Source organism: Rhineura floridana, chromosome 1 (genome assembly GCF_030035675.1).
Source record: "Rhineura floridana isolate rRhiFlo1 chromosome 1, rRhiFlo1.hap2, whole genome shotgun sequence".
In the NCBI taxonomy this organism is placed as follows: domain Eukaryota; kingdom Metazoa; phylum Chordata; class Lepidosauria; order Squamata; family Rhineuridae; genus Rhineura; species Rhineura floridana.
Window position 1 is genome coordinate 246,129,512 of NC_084480.1, and position 17,759 is coordinate 246,147,270.

The 17,759-nt window shown below is 43.0% G+C and overlaps 1 protein-coding gene across 1 annotated transcript in view; it reads left to right on the forward strand.

The window, feature by feature from the left end:
* The window catches only part of CABLES1 (Cdk5 and Abl enzyme substrate 1), a 108,533-nt gene that overhangs the window by 77,671 nt on the left and 13,103 nt on the right, over nucleotides 1-17,759 (forward strand). The window contains exons 5-7 of the mRNA XM_061596918.1: nucleotides 4,908-5,010; nucleotides 5,270-5,426; nucleotides 6,203-6,306. Coding sequence (XP_061452902.1) covers nucleotides 4,908-5,010; nucleotides 5,270-5,426; nucleotides 6,203-6,306 — 364 coding nt within the window. The remainder of the gene's footprint in view (nucleotides 1-4,907; nucleotides 5,011-5,269; nucleotides 5,427-6,202; nucleotides 6,307-17,759) is intronic.

Genomic DNA, 17,759 nt, shown 5'->3' on the forward strand with positions numbered 1-17,759 from the left:
CGTCGTGCTTCTTGCCAGAACGCTCGGGATGTTCATTTCTACCATCCACATTGTGCCATGGGCTCGAGCACACACTCGACACCTTCAATGGACTCTGTTGCCGTTTCAACAGGACATTGCCAGCACCAACCATCGCAAAGTTCGTTTGAGCCCCGCACTGCGCCTCTCCTTCCGCTGGTGGACCAAGGTTCAACACCTCTCCAAGGGCACGTCGTTCAGAGAACCCCGCAGAACCGTTGTAACCACAGATGCCAGCCTCATCGGTTGGGGAGCCCACTGCAACTCCCAGTACGTTCAGGGGGTTTGGTCCACCGCGGAGCAAACTCAAAGCATCAACTGGCTGGAGCTAAAGGCTGTCCACTTAGCTCTACGTCATTTTCAGTCTCTGTTCCCTTTGGACCATGTGCTCATTCGAACAGACAACACGTGTGTAAAATCACATTTGAACAGACAAGGGGGCACCAGGTCTCGTCCCCTGCAGGACTTAGCTTCCCTCATTTTTGTCTGGGCAGAACAACATCTACAATCCCTGAAAGCAGAACATCTCAGAGGGATTTGGAATGTGACAGCAGACTGGCTCAGCAGACAACAGGTCTTTCCGGAAGAATGGAAACTTCATCCAGCCATTTTCCATCGTCTCCAATGTCGGTTTGGCGCCCTCTCAGTCGACCTGTTTGTTTCCAGTCGCAATTGCTAGCTTCCCAGGTACTTTGCCTGATACCTGGACTCAACAGCAGAAGCAGTGGATGCTCTGACAACACCGTGGCCAGACGGTCTCTTGTACGCCTTTCCTCCCATACCATTGTTAGCCAAAACCTTGAGGAAGGCGCGAACCGAGAGGGCACAGCTGGTTCTGATAGCACCATTTTGGCCACGCTGACCGTAGTTTTCAGATCTTCTGGCAATGTCAATGATGGATCCTTGGACACTTCCAGTCAGGCCAGACCTTCTATCCCAGGGTCCAGTACTGCATCAGGACCCTACTTGGCTCAATCTAACAGCGTGGCGTTTGAACGGGGACATTTGAGGTCAGCTGGACTGTCTGACGCAGTGATTGATATTATTTTGGCCTCGAGAAGACCATCTACCACTCGTATTTATCAACATACCTGGGTGGCTTTCTCCAAGTGGTGTCAGTCCCACCACCATGATCCATCCCAAGCCACTGTGCATCAGGTGCTGCAATTTCTTCATAGCGGCTTTATGATGGGACTTCGACCCAACACTCTACGTCGACATGCGTCCACTCTGTCGTCCATTCTCTCAGTGTCCTTTCCTGGAGATCATATTTCCTCACATCCGTTCATCAAACGCTTTTTGAGGGGAGTCGCCCTACGCTCTCCGGCTGTTGTCCATCGGTTCCCTTCATGGAGTTTGCCGAAGGTTCTGCAGGCTTTGCAACGCCCTCCGTTTGAACCCATCAGGTCTGTGCCCCTACGTATGCTGTCCTTCAAGGTCTTGTTTCTGATCGCAATCACATCTGCCAGACGCGTTTCGGAGTTGGGCGCATTGTCTTCTGCTCGACACCTCTGCGTCTTCCATAAGGACTCTGTTGTGCTGAAGACTGATCCTTCCTTCCGTCCCAAGGTCGATTCAGTTTTTCATTGCAACCAGGACATTGTTTTACCTTCCTTTTGCCCGAATCCTACCCATCCGCTCGAGAAGGCTTGGCATTCGTTGGATGTTCGGAGGGCTCTCAAGACATACCTGTCTAGGACCCAAGAGATTCGAAGAACGGAGTCTCTGTTTGTATCCTTTCATCCAAGGTCTATGGGGCATAAAGTATCCAATTCTACCTTATCTCGTTGGTTAAGGGCATGCATTACTTTAGCATATGAGTCCCTGAAGCTGTCAGTTCCAGCTAGTCTAATGGCTCATTCTACCAGGTCAGCTGCCACTTCGGTTGCTTTTGCCACTAATGCTCCTGTTGCCGATATTTGTAGGGCTGCAGTTTGGTCTACCCCACACTCGTTTATAAGGCATTATACAATTGATCGTTATGCCTCAGCTGACGCTTCTTTCGGCAGACGAGTGTTGCAACAGGTTCTTAATAAGGATTAACACGTGGGTGGTCCCTCCCTGTATGGGCTGCTGTGGTACATCCCGCTGTGATGGCCGGACTCATAGGGAAAATGGACCATTGGTCTCACCTGAAGGGTGATTTTCCTATGAGTACGGACATCACGACCCTCCCAGTTGGAGGATGACTATATATTTTTTAATGTGTTATATATTACTGTTACGCTATTATATTTAAATTTAAGAGTGAAGTCAAGACTTCTAGTTCTGTTATACCGCTATGTTGCAGTCATGTTACTATGCATGGTACTATTGTGTTATTTTCCTGCTGCCAGGCCGGTTGGCCTTGTTCTTGTATCTTTAGATATTTCTCCTTAGACTCGCTGCGAATGAACTGGAGAGTGGGAGGGGCCTGACGCCCCTAGTCTTGACTTCAAAGACATTCTTGCCTTCGCACGATAGGTGGAGCTAACACCCGCTGTGATGTCCGTACTCATAGGAAAATCACCCTTCAGGTGAGACCAATGGTCCAATCTCCTGACTTCCCAGCCCAGTTCATAGGCTATAAAGGGATTCCCACTCTTAGCTATTGGAGTAGGGTTGTTAATTGGGATGAAGCACCAATATTGTTTGGGTAGTAGGCAGTTGCCCACAGAAAGCTGCCAGAGAAATACTGTCTTTACTTCCCCAACATGCACCTCAAGCATCCCCCTTCCAAGACATCCAGACTGAACATAATGCTATACAGGAAGCATTCCCTCGGTCTGAACTGGCCTTCTTTGCCCTCAGTGTCATTGTCACACAACACCAAATCACAACCTTCCTTGATCGGCTAGGTTGGGATCATGTTGTGAGGAAGAAGCCTGCTCGAAATGGGCAAAGCAAAATAAAACATGGTGTTGAAGCAGCTGCTGCAAAGGTGTTTAAAAGGTATACTCTGGGTGGATCTTTTTGGAACATTCTGGGAACCCCTAAGTCCCCTTTTTGTTTGCGAAATTACCACCTAAGAATATTTGGCACAACCTCATTTGTTATTTTTGTTGAAAGGATGTTAAATCCCTTTCAAGATAAGATAAATAAAGAAGATAAGCTTACTGTGCACCTGTTTCACTTCAACCTTTTTTTAAAGGGGGAAGCGTATATCCATTAAATAAAAAAATAGCTGAAAATTAAAACAGAAACCCAAGGGCAAACTTAGAATAACATATTTTGAAAAGGATGCAGTGCAAAAGTAGTTCTTCCCCTAGCTCTGTGGAAACAAACAAAACAGAGTATAAATGTGAAACAGTCTAAGCACCAGCTCCTGTTGCGTTAAAAGAAAATACGTTTATATCTCTTCCACAGAATTAATTTGTTTTATTTTCTAGAAGTCACTCTTCAGAAAATAGAGGTAGGAAGTAAAGGAGTATTTTCCAAATGAGATGTATTTCTTTTTCTGTTGCATTTACAAATGTAGTCTTGATTGAATTTTTGAACTTCCAGTGCAACACGTTTTTGTTGAGGCATCACCAGTGGCCCCTTTGCAGTTGTGAAGTGTCCTCAGGAGGCGGCAATTTGCATTGGAGAGGGGTAGGGAGTGCTTAATCCTTCCCTTGCCCATTGTTTTTTCCCTCAAGGTAATACTACCATCTGCTTTTGTCATCACTATTATCTTCAGAGCTGGGTTTACTTCGTAAGTATGACCTGGAACAGCTGAGAGATGAGTTTCTGGGGGAAGCAACTCTCTTCCCTCCTGTTTTTAGGGGGGGGGATGCAAACTGCCCCTTTGGAAGTCACTTTAGAATGGAGAATGGTCCTGTTGGGACATTGTTACATGTGTCTGCAATGTAACTATCTCAAGGTTCAGCAGGGTTTGAAACTGACATTTTAAACTGAAGTTAAAATGTTCCTGCTAATTAGGTATTTTATGCAGCATTTCACCCAATGTATGCTTCTGAGAACATGGGAATCTTTGCTTATTTCAAGGAGGAATAACAGTGTGCACAATGAGATGGTTTGTGTATATGGTTGATCTGCCTCCAGTGAAACACACAGAAAACTCTGAGGTGTGGGTTAGAGTTTTTATGCCCATAATAATACCTGGATCAGAATGCTTTATTTGGAGAGTGAAAATTAATCACTAATATTTTCCACTGGGCCAGTTTCTTTAATAATATAGCAAAACATGTAATGAGAATATCTAAAATATTTGGATTTATTATTTCTTAAGTCTTTGCAGTTATATGAGTAATTTGGATTTTGCTCTCTCCTTGATTTACTGAAGTACAAAATGTAGCTTTTCATTCAGTCCATTAACAGATTGTTTTATTTATTCATTCATTTACAGTATTTAAAGAATTTATCAACTGCCCAATATTTGAAAATATTGTGGCTGTATGAAAAAATAAATAAAAATGAAATGCAAAATTAAAACAGTAAAAATACATTAAATCCATCTGTAAAACCAACAGGAACAAAATCCAGCATGCTACCCTGGTTGTATGAAAGAGTCTCAAGGAGACATATAAAAGAATAAATTGTTGGCTCCATCCTGTATTTACTTTTGAATGTTTTTCTGAACCTGCTTAGAATTTCAGATTGATATAGATATAAATTAACTGGAATTACAGTTTCTCAACAATTAGTGTATGTAGGATGCTTTGCTTCATTCTTTGTCTTTTTTTCCCTCCAGAAGGGAAAATACGTTTTAAAAAGGTCTTTCTTTTGAACCTACTTTGGGCAAAATATTAGAAACAAACAAAACTGAAGATTAAAATAGTAGTCTTCACTATTTGACAAGAGAGCCTCATTTTGTATAATGATTATTTCCTTTTTGTGTTTGAGTGAGGGGGTTGAACAAACAGGGTGTCCATCTAGTAGCACATTGACCACTAGCTTTTGTTTCCCAGGGATATGAAAACAGAAGGTGGGAGGCCATGTCATTCTGCTGCAGGAGTTTGCTTGAAAGACATAGTTGGCCTTGAAGGTGTGGAATTAGGAGCTAACGGGAAGGTAAGATTACTTATCCTACCAAAATATAATCTCATGTGCGGAATTCCACATTACATTTGTATCCTAGGAAAAAATAAAAATCCATCAGTATTTTCTAATTCATTTAGGAAACAATGGCTTCTAAGTAACCAATACAAATTCTGAGTAAATACGTTTAAAGCAAACAAGTTCTGTAAACATAATTAGAAATCAGTGACAAGTTCATCTTATGGAGCAGTGAAATCAACCTTGTGTCTCTCTTTCTTCTTCTTCTTTTTAGACTGTTTCTTACACCCAGTTTCTCTTCCCAACCAATGCTTTGGGAGCACGGAGAAACACTATAGACTCCACTTCATCCTTCTCGCAGTTTCGCAATGCAAGCCATCGTAGCCTTTCATTGGGAAGGGCTAACAGCACCCAAGGGAGCATTGATGCAGGTAACATTTTAGAATATGTGTGCATTTGAACCCTTGGCCTGATTGGCCCTTTGTGGAGTAGGATGTTGTGATTGCCTTCAGGCACAATCCACAAACCTGCTACACTGGGCACCCCCTCCCAAGCCCATGAGATGTAGCTATCACATAACTGGCAGTCCTATGTTAGCTGCTGACCCTCCTAATACTGATGGAAGATCTTGCAGTAGCTCATGACCAGAAGGGCAGGTCACCATGGAGCTCTTACAGCTCTGTCTAACAAACGGGAAGTAATGCTGGCAATTGTTGCATGACCTATAGATCGTGCACTGTCTCATAGTCTAGTTGTATTAAAGGCTTGCTCAGTGTAGGACAGCCAGTTGTACATCAAAGCTTTTCTTAACATTCAATCTTCAATTCAGTAAGTCTCATTATCATGGACATATGTGAAAAAAAACCCTTAATAGAACTGATTTAATATGCATAAATTATGTTATGATCATTCAGGTGGGACGCCTGTTATCTTTGCCAATTCACATCTTCTAGCTACTTTGGTTAATTAAATATGATGGGTTTTTTGCTTGACATCCTCTTGCCTACCCCTAGATTATTACTGGAGACTACATCAACATTCACAGTTCAGCCCACATATTCACAACATTCAGTATTCAATGTTGTGCAATGCCCAGACATAGGTATTGTTCTATAATTCAACTGTAACGCTGCCTCATGTTGTTTGTTATTTTATGTCTCTCACATTACCTCATGCACTTGCTTGTATGCATTGATCTTCTTTATAGGCAGTGACCTGGGAGATTATATTGAATATGACCCTAATCTTTTAGATGATCCTCAGTGGCCATGTGGGAAGCACAAGAGAGTGTTAATATTCCCTTCTTACATGGTGAGTGGCATTTGATAATGTGGCAAAAGGATTCAACTTGAGTTATAGGCTCGTTACAACTTTGAAGCCTTAATTTGTCTTACTTAGACTGATTGCATTTTATGTCTGCTGAGAATAACAAATTGAAATCCTTATTTTAAATGACAGATTTGCCTTTTGGGATATATAAGCTGCTGTGGATACATAAAAGGATAAATGGCTTTACACTACCTTGAAAGCAAATCCAAGGTTTATCTTTTAGTTCATTTATTATTATCTCTTCAAGAACATGTAGCTAATTTCCCATGGATGGGGTTGCATTCCTTCTGAAATAACAAGTTCGCAGTTTGGGGCTGCTCCTGGATCCATGTTTTTTGCTGGAGGCCCAGGTAGCCTCAGTGGCCAAGTATGGCCGTTCTTGGACAGAGATAGTCTGGTCACAGTGATTCATGCATTGGTAACCCCAAGATTTGATTATTGCAATGCCCTGTATGTGGGGGTATCCTTGGGCCTGGTCTGGAGACTCTAGCTGGTGCCAAACTCTGCAGCTACACTATTGGTGGTGGGGACAGACTATAGCCAGTATTCACAAGATTGCGCTGGCTGCATATATGCCACTGGGTCAAGTTCAGCGTTCTTGTATTCATTTACAAGGCCTTTACCTTGGGTCCAGAATACATTGAGGACTGCCTGATTCTTTATATCCCTGCCCGATCACTGAGGTATTTGGGGGAGTCACAGTTAGTGGTCCCCCATGGATTGCATGTGTGGCTCATATCCATCAGGAACCATACATTCAGTATTGTGGGCCTAATTTTATAGAACTGTCTTCCAGTTGAGGTCAAATGGGCACCTTCTCTGTTGAACTGGTTATAGTCAATTGTAGTTGGTGGTATATAAATTGTCTAAATAAATAAATAGGGCTGCTTTGCAAGTAATGCTAAACCAGAGATGGTGAACCTGTGGCCCTTCTGAGTCCAATTCCCATCAGCCCCAGCCGTCATTGCCAATGTCAGAGATTATAGGAGTTATACTCCAGTACCATTGGGGGGGGTGAGGACAGGTTCTCTATCCCTGCACCATGGCAGAAGCTAAAATGAGCCTGAGCAGAGCCTTGTACTCGCACACTGTCCCCCTTTCTCTGTCCTCCTTCCACATGGCCAGGAGAAGGACTTCAGCAGCATTCATTTTCAGTTTCCACAAATACAAGATTGCCATTCTATATGAATTAGACGTTCTGATTAAAAACCAGCTCTGACTGGCCAAACAAGGCAGCTTCATATCCTATGGTTTGATATTGGCTTGTGTTGAAACTGATCAGAGGTTTTAAGGCCTCTGTGACATCACATTAAGAGGACTCATGGAAAACACCACAGCAACTTCTGCAAACAAGGATTTCCTATTCTTCAGCACACTCTGCTCATGGTAGTTGCCAGTGTGTCTTAAAGCTAATACTGAACATTGGTTCATATGATGACCCAGTGGTGTGGTTGTTACCAGGAAGCCAAATCATGTAGATTAAAAATTAGATATCCACCTAAGTGGTTATTGTTATTGTTGTTATTATTTCCACAGTGGCTACTATCAGCATGAACCACATGAAGAGTTTTTCATACAATAGCTAACCATGCAGTGGGTACCCTCCATGCCGTCAGGCTAATTTATACATCAGTTTGGAGAACCCATTGTTATGATGTTACGATGTTTCATATCAATCCAGTCTTATTAGTTACAGTGTGTTTAGTCTCTGCTCCTCTGTACCATGCCTGCCACTTAATTTGAACCCTACAGCAATACGAGGCCTCTTTAGAATGACCACAGATTGCATAGGTCAAAATAAGTATGATGGTGACCACTGTGTCTGCCCCATTCACATACAAAGCGGGATGGGTTGGAGGTCTGAAAGGAGCTGAATACTTCTTAACTCTCCACATTCAGGCACTTTTGTCCCAGCCCAACTCAGAGCCATTCTGGGGTAACAGGGCGGGAAAGTTAGGTGTAGAAGGGTCCAGCTCCTCTCACCCACTCACTCCTTGTGATGTTAGACTCCCTCCCACACAGCAGACATATGGATAAAAACATGGCTCCCATTGTCACATCTAATTTGGTTCTTGAAACCACTGTATACAGTAGCAGATAGGTCTCTACAGTAGTTCTGAATGGAATACAGCTTTAATTACTACATTTCACAAGTGGGCAGAGCTGAGAGTGGCCCTTAAGTCAGCATGGAACATTTTGTTCTTTCTGTGTTGAGCTCTGGTTTGTAATTAAACTTTCATTAGTTGGCAGGCTTTTGTCATTAGAGCTTGGCAGCTGCAGCCTTGTAGAAATTATTGTCCCTTATGGGTGTGGACAGAAACTAAGTGGAGTGGGTGAGACAAGGAGACACACATACATTCATACAAGATGGGGGCGGGGGGATGTATGAAATGGTCTCAACAACTAGTAGTATAAATCAGCTTTTGTCCACTGCATTCAAAATGGAGTAACAGTCATCCATTGTCCACTTTTGTTGTTCTTGTGTATTGAAAAGAAGCCTCTCTGCAGGCTGGAAATATAACTGACCAAATGGTAACTGGAGAATCTGATACAAGATGAAAGAGACTACAAACTTTTACATTAGGTTTGGGTTTGCTTTTCCTCACTGAAATGTGTGTGTTATCCTTAAGGGCACTGAGTACTGGCAACTCTTGCCTGAGCGTGACTTGGAAGGGAGTTGGCATAGGGCAAGGGTAGCCATCTTGAGGCCTTCCAGTTGTTGTTGGCCTCCCACCAGCCCCAGCCAGCACGGCCAATGGCCAGGGGTGATGGGGCTTGTAGTCCACAAACATCTATACGACACTCTGTAGGGTATTTTCACCAACAATACTAAGAATGTAGTTTACTCTGGAACATGTCACTTGAGACTGTGCTCTAAGAGGGCAGATTTAACTCTTGGCTTGTACTAGAACGCCAGGTTCTGGAGCCAGGTGCAAAAGCCATACACTTAGAATTAAATATGATGGTGCTTCTGCGTAGCTCCTGAGCCCAGGGTTTTCTTTTGAATCCCCAAAGTGAGCTGAGCTCACAGTCCTTCTACATAGAAACTCGTGCCTGGTTAACCCCAATTTCAGTAGTCTTTTTTGGGTGAGGTGGGAAGAGAGAGTTGTTAAGTTTTTCTGCTGTTAAACAATTGGGAGTCTGAAATCCTTGTTGAGGTACTGCAAATCACCCAGAGATTTACCAGTACATTCCAGTCTACCTTCTGCCCACCCCTGCTGTAGGAGAAAAAGAAAAGAAGCTGGAGAAAACATGTAAACAGTGGGTGCATTTTCTAGTTTTTTCTCCCTCAAGGAATAAGCATAGATGTTGGGTCTTGATGAGGACAAATACAACTATTCCTGTTGCTGCTGCTGCTAAAATCCCAGGGCGGGGGAAAGTCAGAATGGGCCATTACTCAGTTGAGAACCATGTGCTCAATATGTGAGTATAGCAGTAGAGACTGGTGGGGAGGAGTGCTGCCACACAGCTGGCCTCCAATCAGCAGAGTTGCTGCCATTTACTGGGAGGAAGAGGCTCCAGATTTCACTCCACTGTTGCACCCACACAGTGCCAACCTGCCCACCGCCTCATCCTCTTTCCCCCCTGGTAAGCAGCAGCGACTCTGCTCAGGCCAGCTGTGCAGCAGTGCCCATCCCTGCCAGCTGGTACTACAGTGTACAGTCCTAATTCATTGCTGGCAAGTGCGCTAATGTGGTTATCTCTTTTACAGGCTGACAGAGTAAGGCTGCAGTACATACCTGGGAATATGTCCCATTGAACTCAGTAGGGCTTATTTCTAAGTAGACTATAGGACTGCACTGTAAGTAGCTTTGCATGAGGAAAATATACAGCCTAGTGTTCATTGTTAACAGATACGAGGATGCGCTATTGAACTCCATCATGCAACAGTGTTTCAAGCTAACATCGCACAGCCCTCCTGAGGAGTGATAAAGCCAAACATAATACCAGTATTGAAGTTTCTCTTCAAGGATGGAAATGTTTTAAATTTAAAAAATGTGTGGCATAATTCTGTTAATTTCAATTCGGCAAGAATGGCATCATGCAGGGGTGGGGAACTTGTGGTCTCCAGATGTTGCTGGACCAACTTCCATCAGCACCACCGCAACATCTGGATGCCCACTGGTTCCTCATTCCTGGCATAGAGAAACCATACATCAATTCTGCAATTCACAATTAAGTAAAAAGAAATGCAAAAGAAATTTAGGACTGTGTCCTCAGAGATATTTCCATGAATATACAAGTCAGGATTAGGAAGTATGATCAAATAAAATATTTGCTGATTTCAAACTCATTTTGCACATTGTCTTGGAACAATAAATGAGCTTTAAACAGTGGAACATTCATCCTGACTTGGCTTCCTTCCAGTTGATTTAACAAAGTAACAAATGCTCACTTAGGTTTGCCTTTTACCCTACTTAATGTCTGCATAGGCACTGCAGGATTCTTAAAGCATATTGTATAAGGCCTTGATATTTTTTCTCACTTTCACCAGTAGCAGACAGCATGGTAAGGCAGAGACATTTACTTGACCTCCTGGCAGGTGAGTTGCTGTTGCTTACAGAGAGGGAGAGGCAGCAGGGAATGTGGCGTGGTGCAAATGCACCAGCGGCAGCACTGGGTTTGCTTCTGTGGGGACTGCACTGACCTCACTGCCACCTCCACCTCCTGGTAAGCAGCAGTGACTAAACCTGGCAGGAGGCCACCTCACCACACCATCTGCCACTGCCTTTTACTTATAACCCACATGTAAGAGGCACAGTCATTTGAGCTTTTTTTGTTGTTGGTTTGTTTTATTTTCTCTTGATTCCATTGAAGACACTTAATATATTTTTGCCTTGTAAAAGAACTGTGATAGTTTGACACCAAGTCCAGTTTCCTGCGATGAGGCAGGATCGTCCCTGCCTGTTGGATGTCCAATCTGTTGTTAAAACCCTGATTCTATAGTTTCCCTAAGCACCTTCCTCCAGGTTACCTAGCCACTGTTATATAGTTAGGAAAGGTCTTTTTTTTGTTTAAAAATATAATCTAAAGCTCCTATCATGTAGGTTATATTCACTAATAGGCAAAAAAAAACGTCGTTTAAGAAGGTATCTATAGCCAACAGGGAAGGGGCAAAAGGGAGGTGATGGGAAGGAGGTTTGATCATTTGCATGCTTTTTGAGTTCAATGGGATTTACTCCCTCACAATCATTCTTAGGATAGGCAAAACTGACCATGGGGGAGGAGGGGGGGAGAGAAGGGGGGAGGGAAAGGAGGGGATTGGAAGGGGATAGGGGAGGGAGGGGCAAAGGAAGGGGGAGGGAAGGGGCAAGAGGGAGGGGATAAGGAAGAGGGGGCAGGTTTGATCTTTTGCATGCTTTTTGCGTTCAGTGGGATTTACTCCTGTGTAATCATGATTAGGATAGGTGAAACTGAACTGGGAGAGGGGCAGGGAGGGGAGGGGGAGGGAGGATGGGTGAAGGGAAGAGGTTGGGTGGGTGGGCACTGGGCAGAGGGGAAGCCCCTTTCCTTTCCAACAGGAAAACATTGTGAACAGTATTCTTTTTCAGCGTTTCCCCCATCTTTTTATTCTACAGCAGGCACATGTAGTCTCCCACCCAAATTTAAACCAAAGCTGTCCCTGGCCACATCCACATGAGACCTTTATTCTGCTTTAGACAGTCATGGCTTCTCCCAAAGAATTCTGTGAAGTGTAGTTCATGAAAGGTGCTGAGAGTTGCTAGGAGATGCCCTGTTCCCCTCACAGAACTTCAATCAGAGTGGCTGACTGCTGAACCACTGTGGCCACTGGAGCCCTGTCAGGGAAATAGGCATCTCCTCTCAGCACCCTTCACAAACGACACTTCCCAGGATTCTGTGGGGGAAGCCATGACTGACTGTCTCAAGTGAAATCAAAGTCTGGTGTGGGTGTGGCCCCCGGTTAGCCAAGCCAAGCCCAGTAGCTGTGAATCTGGCTTTTAGAACACTGACAGTTGGTTTGTACTGAGCATGCCCGGGCTTATCATTAACTTGATCATTGCTAAATTTCTTAAATTAATTAAAAATCAGCCAGGCATTTTTTTAACTTTTAAACTGCAGCAGATGAAGGTCAGAGTATGGAGCAAGGTCAGTATTACAGGTACTCTGTGAACATGGCTGATTTTTAATTAATTTCAACACATTATGAGAACTCTGACTGAAAAAAGTCCAAAAGGGGTCTGGGTTTTTTCTCTCTCTTTTTACAGTTTGAACTCTCAGTTCTCTTCACCTGTTTACTGTATTGCCAGGAAAATGTAGAGGGTTGTTAAACAAGCGTTTCTGAGTTCAGGACTATAAATTGTGTAAGGTTTTATTTTGAAATGAGCTTATGGGAAGCATCAGAATGGCATGGGGGTATTTCCAGTTTAACATTGCCAAATGCGAAAAATCCTGGCTGTAGTATACAGCCACTCTCAACACATTTGTTCCCTAATCTCTTTTTGAAGGTTAGTAAAATCCAGATCCTAGAGAGATGGATGACAGGACTCCCAGTGACTTGAATAGTGCTGGTTTGCAACCATTGTTCAAGTGATGTTTAATTTTCTTTTCTCAAGGCTAAATATAGACAATTGCTCTTAACTGATTTAGGCTGCGAGCCTAACCCTGCTTACATGGGAGTAAGTCCCACTGAATTCAGTAGAACTTACTTCTGAGAACGTGCTTAGGATTGGGCTGTTAGGGTCCACCATTAATCTTCCAAAATGAATTGTTGGTTGAATACAAAATATATGTTGAACTGCAGGCTGGCGATACAGTAGGGTCCTGCTTCCCGGCACTTCGCTTCCCAGCATTCCACTAATGCAGCAGCTTTCATTCCCTGTTTTAAAGCCGCTTTTGCAGCATTTTGTGGTATTTTCGTGTCATTTTTGCGCGACGCGCCCCATTATACTCAATGGGGTTCCGCTTTACGGCAATTTCCGCTTTACATCTTTTTTCCTGATTGAATATTTGTACCTTTAAAACACCTACACAGCAGGCAGAAATACAACAGATGCTGCTTACCATCAAATATTCTTCTTAAAGTAGGGAACATGTTCTGTAATGAGTCACTGCAAAACCATCTGCTGTATGAAATGTAGAAGCAGTGGAATATTTTTAAAAATAGTTGATGTACTATTCTTTTTCTCATTTTCTGCGGTTTATGATATGGCAATCTGCAAGAGATTGATGGAGACAAGTAATTTTCAGACTGATAAACTGTCGCTATGTGCCTTCTTTGTTATAGTGCCAACTCTCCTATATAGGATACTATAAGATATGTAAATATACAATATTGATTTATTGAGAACACTTTAAAAGGAGAGGCTGGTGATAATTTTATTAACAAATGTCACTCTTGTGCTTTCCATGTGAAGCACCAATTATTATTTTTTCCTGCATGGCATAAATTATTCAGTTGCCTTTTGCAGTGAACTGCTGGTGGTGATAAAAGGAATCCCCAAGACTATATTTAAAATTCTGCCACAGACCTTAGGAACATAAACTATTCATTATTTCTATGAAGCAGAGAGCTACAGTGGGTAGACAGCTATTCGAGAGAATGCATGAGCAGAAGATCCCAGCATTGGTTCATTATTGCATTACTTAGTTTGCTGCTCACCTGGGTTGAGTGGCAGCTTCCTTGGTGAATGCTAGTTTGCCAAGCTATAGCTGCTGTACATTGCATAGGTTCTCTCTCTCTATGGGCTTCACAGAACTGAATTATGCTCTCACAGTTGCACGCACATAATTCTCACTTCCAGTTTTAAAAGGCTTCTAGAACGAAGATTTACGAAGTTCTCAGTGGGTTGGATCCCAGCACGAGTTAGTTATGCTTAAGTCCCATTGAAATCAGTGGGACTTAAAATGATCATGACTTAATTTTTTACATTGATGTCAATGTAAAACACAACTGTCGTTTTGACAAATGAAGTTTGACAGAGTGATTGTACCAACAATAATGCCAATCCTACAGATTGGAACAGATTGTATGTAGTGCACCAGTGCATTCATGGCATTTGGGTGCAGCACAAAATGCAATTAATGTTAGCATCTGCACTGGTGCTGACACCAAGAGTGGTGTTTGCAGTCAGATTTTCCATGCCAAAGCACTTCTGAATGGAGTGACATAATCTGGACTATGACTGTGGCTTCCCACATGGGATTAGCTGGTAGGGAAGAGCAGTGCAGACATAGAAAAATGTTCATTGCTAAAGTCTATTATTATACAGCCACAAGAGTGGCTCTATGCTATAGCCAGCATAGATTTTTCGCATTCCGTAATGTTAAATTGAAAATAACCCTCTCATGTCATTCTGATGCTTCACATAAGGTCATTTTAAAACAAAACCTTACAAAATGTATTCTCCTGAACTCAGAAACACTTGTTTAACAACCTTCTAAATTTTCGTGCTACCACACCCACACCAGACCTTTATTTCACTTTAGACAGTCATGGCTTTCCCCAAAGAATCCTGGGAAGTGTTCTTTGTGAAGGGTGCTAAGAGAAGATTCCTATTCCCCTGACAGAGCTCCAGTGGCCAGAGTGGTTTAACAGTCAGCCGCTTTGATTGAAGCTCTGTGACGGGAATAGGGCCTCTCCTAGCAACTCTCAGCACCCTTCACTAACTACATTTCCCAGGATTCTTTGGGGGAAGCCATGACTGTCTAAAGTGGAATAAAGGTTGGTGTGGATGTGGTCAGGGACAACTTTGGTTTAAATTTGGGTGGATTACATGTGCCTGCTGTAGAACAAAAAGATGGGGGAAATGCTGAAAAAGAATGATACCGTTCACAGTGTTTTCTTTTGGAAAGGAAAGGGGCTTCCCCTCTGCCCAGTGCCCACCCAATCACCTCCCCTCTGCCTTCCTCCCTCTCCTCCCCTCTCTGCCCCTCCCCCAGGTCAGTTTCACCTATCCTAAACATGATTGCACAGGAGTAAATCCCCTTGAACTCAAAAAGTATGCAAAACCTGTCCTCCCCTCCTGCTCTCTCCCTTCACCTCCCTTTTGCCCCTTCCCCTTCCTTTACTCCTCCTTCTGCATTCCCATCCCCTTCCAATTCCCTCCTTCCCCCTCCTCCTCCTCCTCCTTTCCCTCCCCTCCGCCATGGACATTTTTACCTGTCTTAAGCATGATTGCATGGGACTAAATCCCATTGAACTCAATAAGCATGCAAATGATTAGACCTGCCGTTCCCCTCCTTCCCCTCTCCTCTGCCCTTCTTCTTCCCTTCCCCTTTTCCTTTGTCCTCCTCCCCTGCTGACTCCAGCCCTCACGCCCTCTTCCCCCCCTCTTCCATGGTCAGTTTTACCTATCTTAAGCATAATTGCACAGAGGTAAATCTCACTGAACTCAATAAGCATGCAAATGATCAAACCTGCCCTCCTCCCCTCCCCCTCCTGCCTGCTCCCATCCCCCTCCTCCCTTCTGTCCTTCCTCCCCTACCGTTCCTCCTTCTCCCCTCCCCATCCCCTGTGGTCAGTTTTACCTATCCTAAGCATGATTGCAGGGGACTAAAAAAACTGAACTCAGTAAGCATGCAAATGATCAATCCATTCTCAGCAAACTTGCACAGGATCCCATTTCTTACTCCCAGATTAAAAAACAGAGAAATTCACTAATAGGCAAAAAAAACCCTTGCGGTTTAAGAACGTAACTATAGCCAAGAGATATTTCTATCAAACTTTAAAAAGCAGGGAAATTGGGCACCTATAGTGAATGCAGCAGGGCAGCAGAAGACCTGACCTCTTCTCTATTGTACTGCCCTACAAATTTGTCAAAATACAAGCACAATTTGGGTTGGTCTTTTACAGTCCCATCCGCTTACTGTGTAGCTTGGAAGAATTTGGTAACGTGCTTCTGCTCTGACCATATGGTGAGTGGTGGCAACACCTGCAATCAGCCCAAATAACAGAAACAAGACATGTGCTGTGCTGATCTTCTTTTAGCAGGGAGGGAGCAACAATATTAAGAGAGTTGATAGAGTTCAGATAGTCACTTTAAATATGTTTGATTTATTTTGCAAATTTAGTGAAGTTTCCTATAGTAAATCATTTTCTTTTGCTTCTGTTTCTGTGAATATGTGCAGTACAGCAACACTTTGCAACACTAAAAAAAGAACTCCAAAACCAATTGTGGAATAACGGCACTGACTGTTCTGCAAAATAGTTTCCAATAGACGTGAGGAGTGTCTCAGTTTGCACAAGATAAAACAGTGCGAGGTGAACTATGTTCTAGCAAATTTCTAGGTATGCTCTATGTCTTTAATTGACTTATTCCTTAAGTGGAGTGGTTTAGGCATAGCAGGCTGAGCACATGCATCTTGGGCAGGCCAAGTTTATTTTTTCCAACAGCTAGAGTCATTGCTTAAGTAGTAACATATCATAATCAGTCTGATTTTACATCAAACTGCAGTTTCAGACAGGGCTGTGGAGTCGGAGTCGTGGTCGGAGTTGGGAGCAATTGTGGGTGGAGTCGGAGTTGGTAGAAATGTACCGGCTCTGAATCCGGCTTCAAAATAAATTTTGATTGACAATTTTTTTTAAATGTAAATTCAAAATGTCAAAGAAGCTTCCCATGAAGTCAGCTGTATTTGAGCATTTCACCGTAACTCAGGATGGAAAACATTTTGTGTGTCAGTGTATGACACAGGACCCAGATGAAGACAAATGCTGTGATGCCAAGATCAGCGCATATTCAGGCAGCGATAAAAATGCTCCTACAAGAGCTTCCAATTTAAAAAGACATTTACAGTGCTTTCCAGGGCTGTGGAGTCGGAGTCGGACAGTAGAAAAATGGAGGAGTCGGGGTCAAAGGTTTGGCCTTCAACTGTTAATCCATGTAAAATAGAAATAGACTATAACCTCCAGTTTGCGACACACAAGGCTGTCTTCACCATCATATGACATTGACCAATAAAAAGGCTTTGAAATTAATAAAAATAAATTTGACACAGATTTCTAGGATGAATGAGAAATATAATTTTCTAGGTTAGATTTTCTGTAGAAACAGTAGTAATACAGGAAAGAAGCAAAGTAGAAGAACGCCAACAAACATACAAAAATATAATTCTCCATCTTTGGAGATGGCAGGTGTTGCCACCACTCCCCATATGCTCAGAGGCACGTTACCAAATTCTTCCAAGCGACACGTGAAGTGGATTGGACTGTGAAAGACCCCAAATGGTGTTTGCATTTTGACAAATTTATAGGGCAGTACAATATATCAGAGAGGAAGTCAGGACTCCTGCTCCCCTGGTGCATTCACTATAGCTTCCCAATTTCCCTGCTTCTTAAAGTTTGATAGAAATATCTCTTGGCTATAGGTACATTCTTAAACCGCAAGGTTTTTCCCCTATTAGTGAATAATACTTAAAGGAAGCTTTGTGGAGACTATTTATATAGCAGTTACAATTCAAACTATTAAAAGATTGGG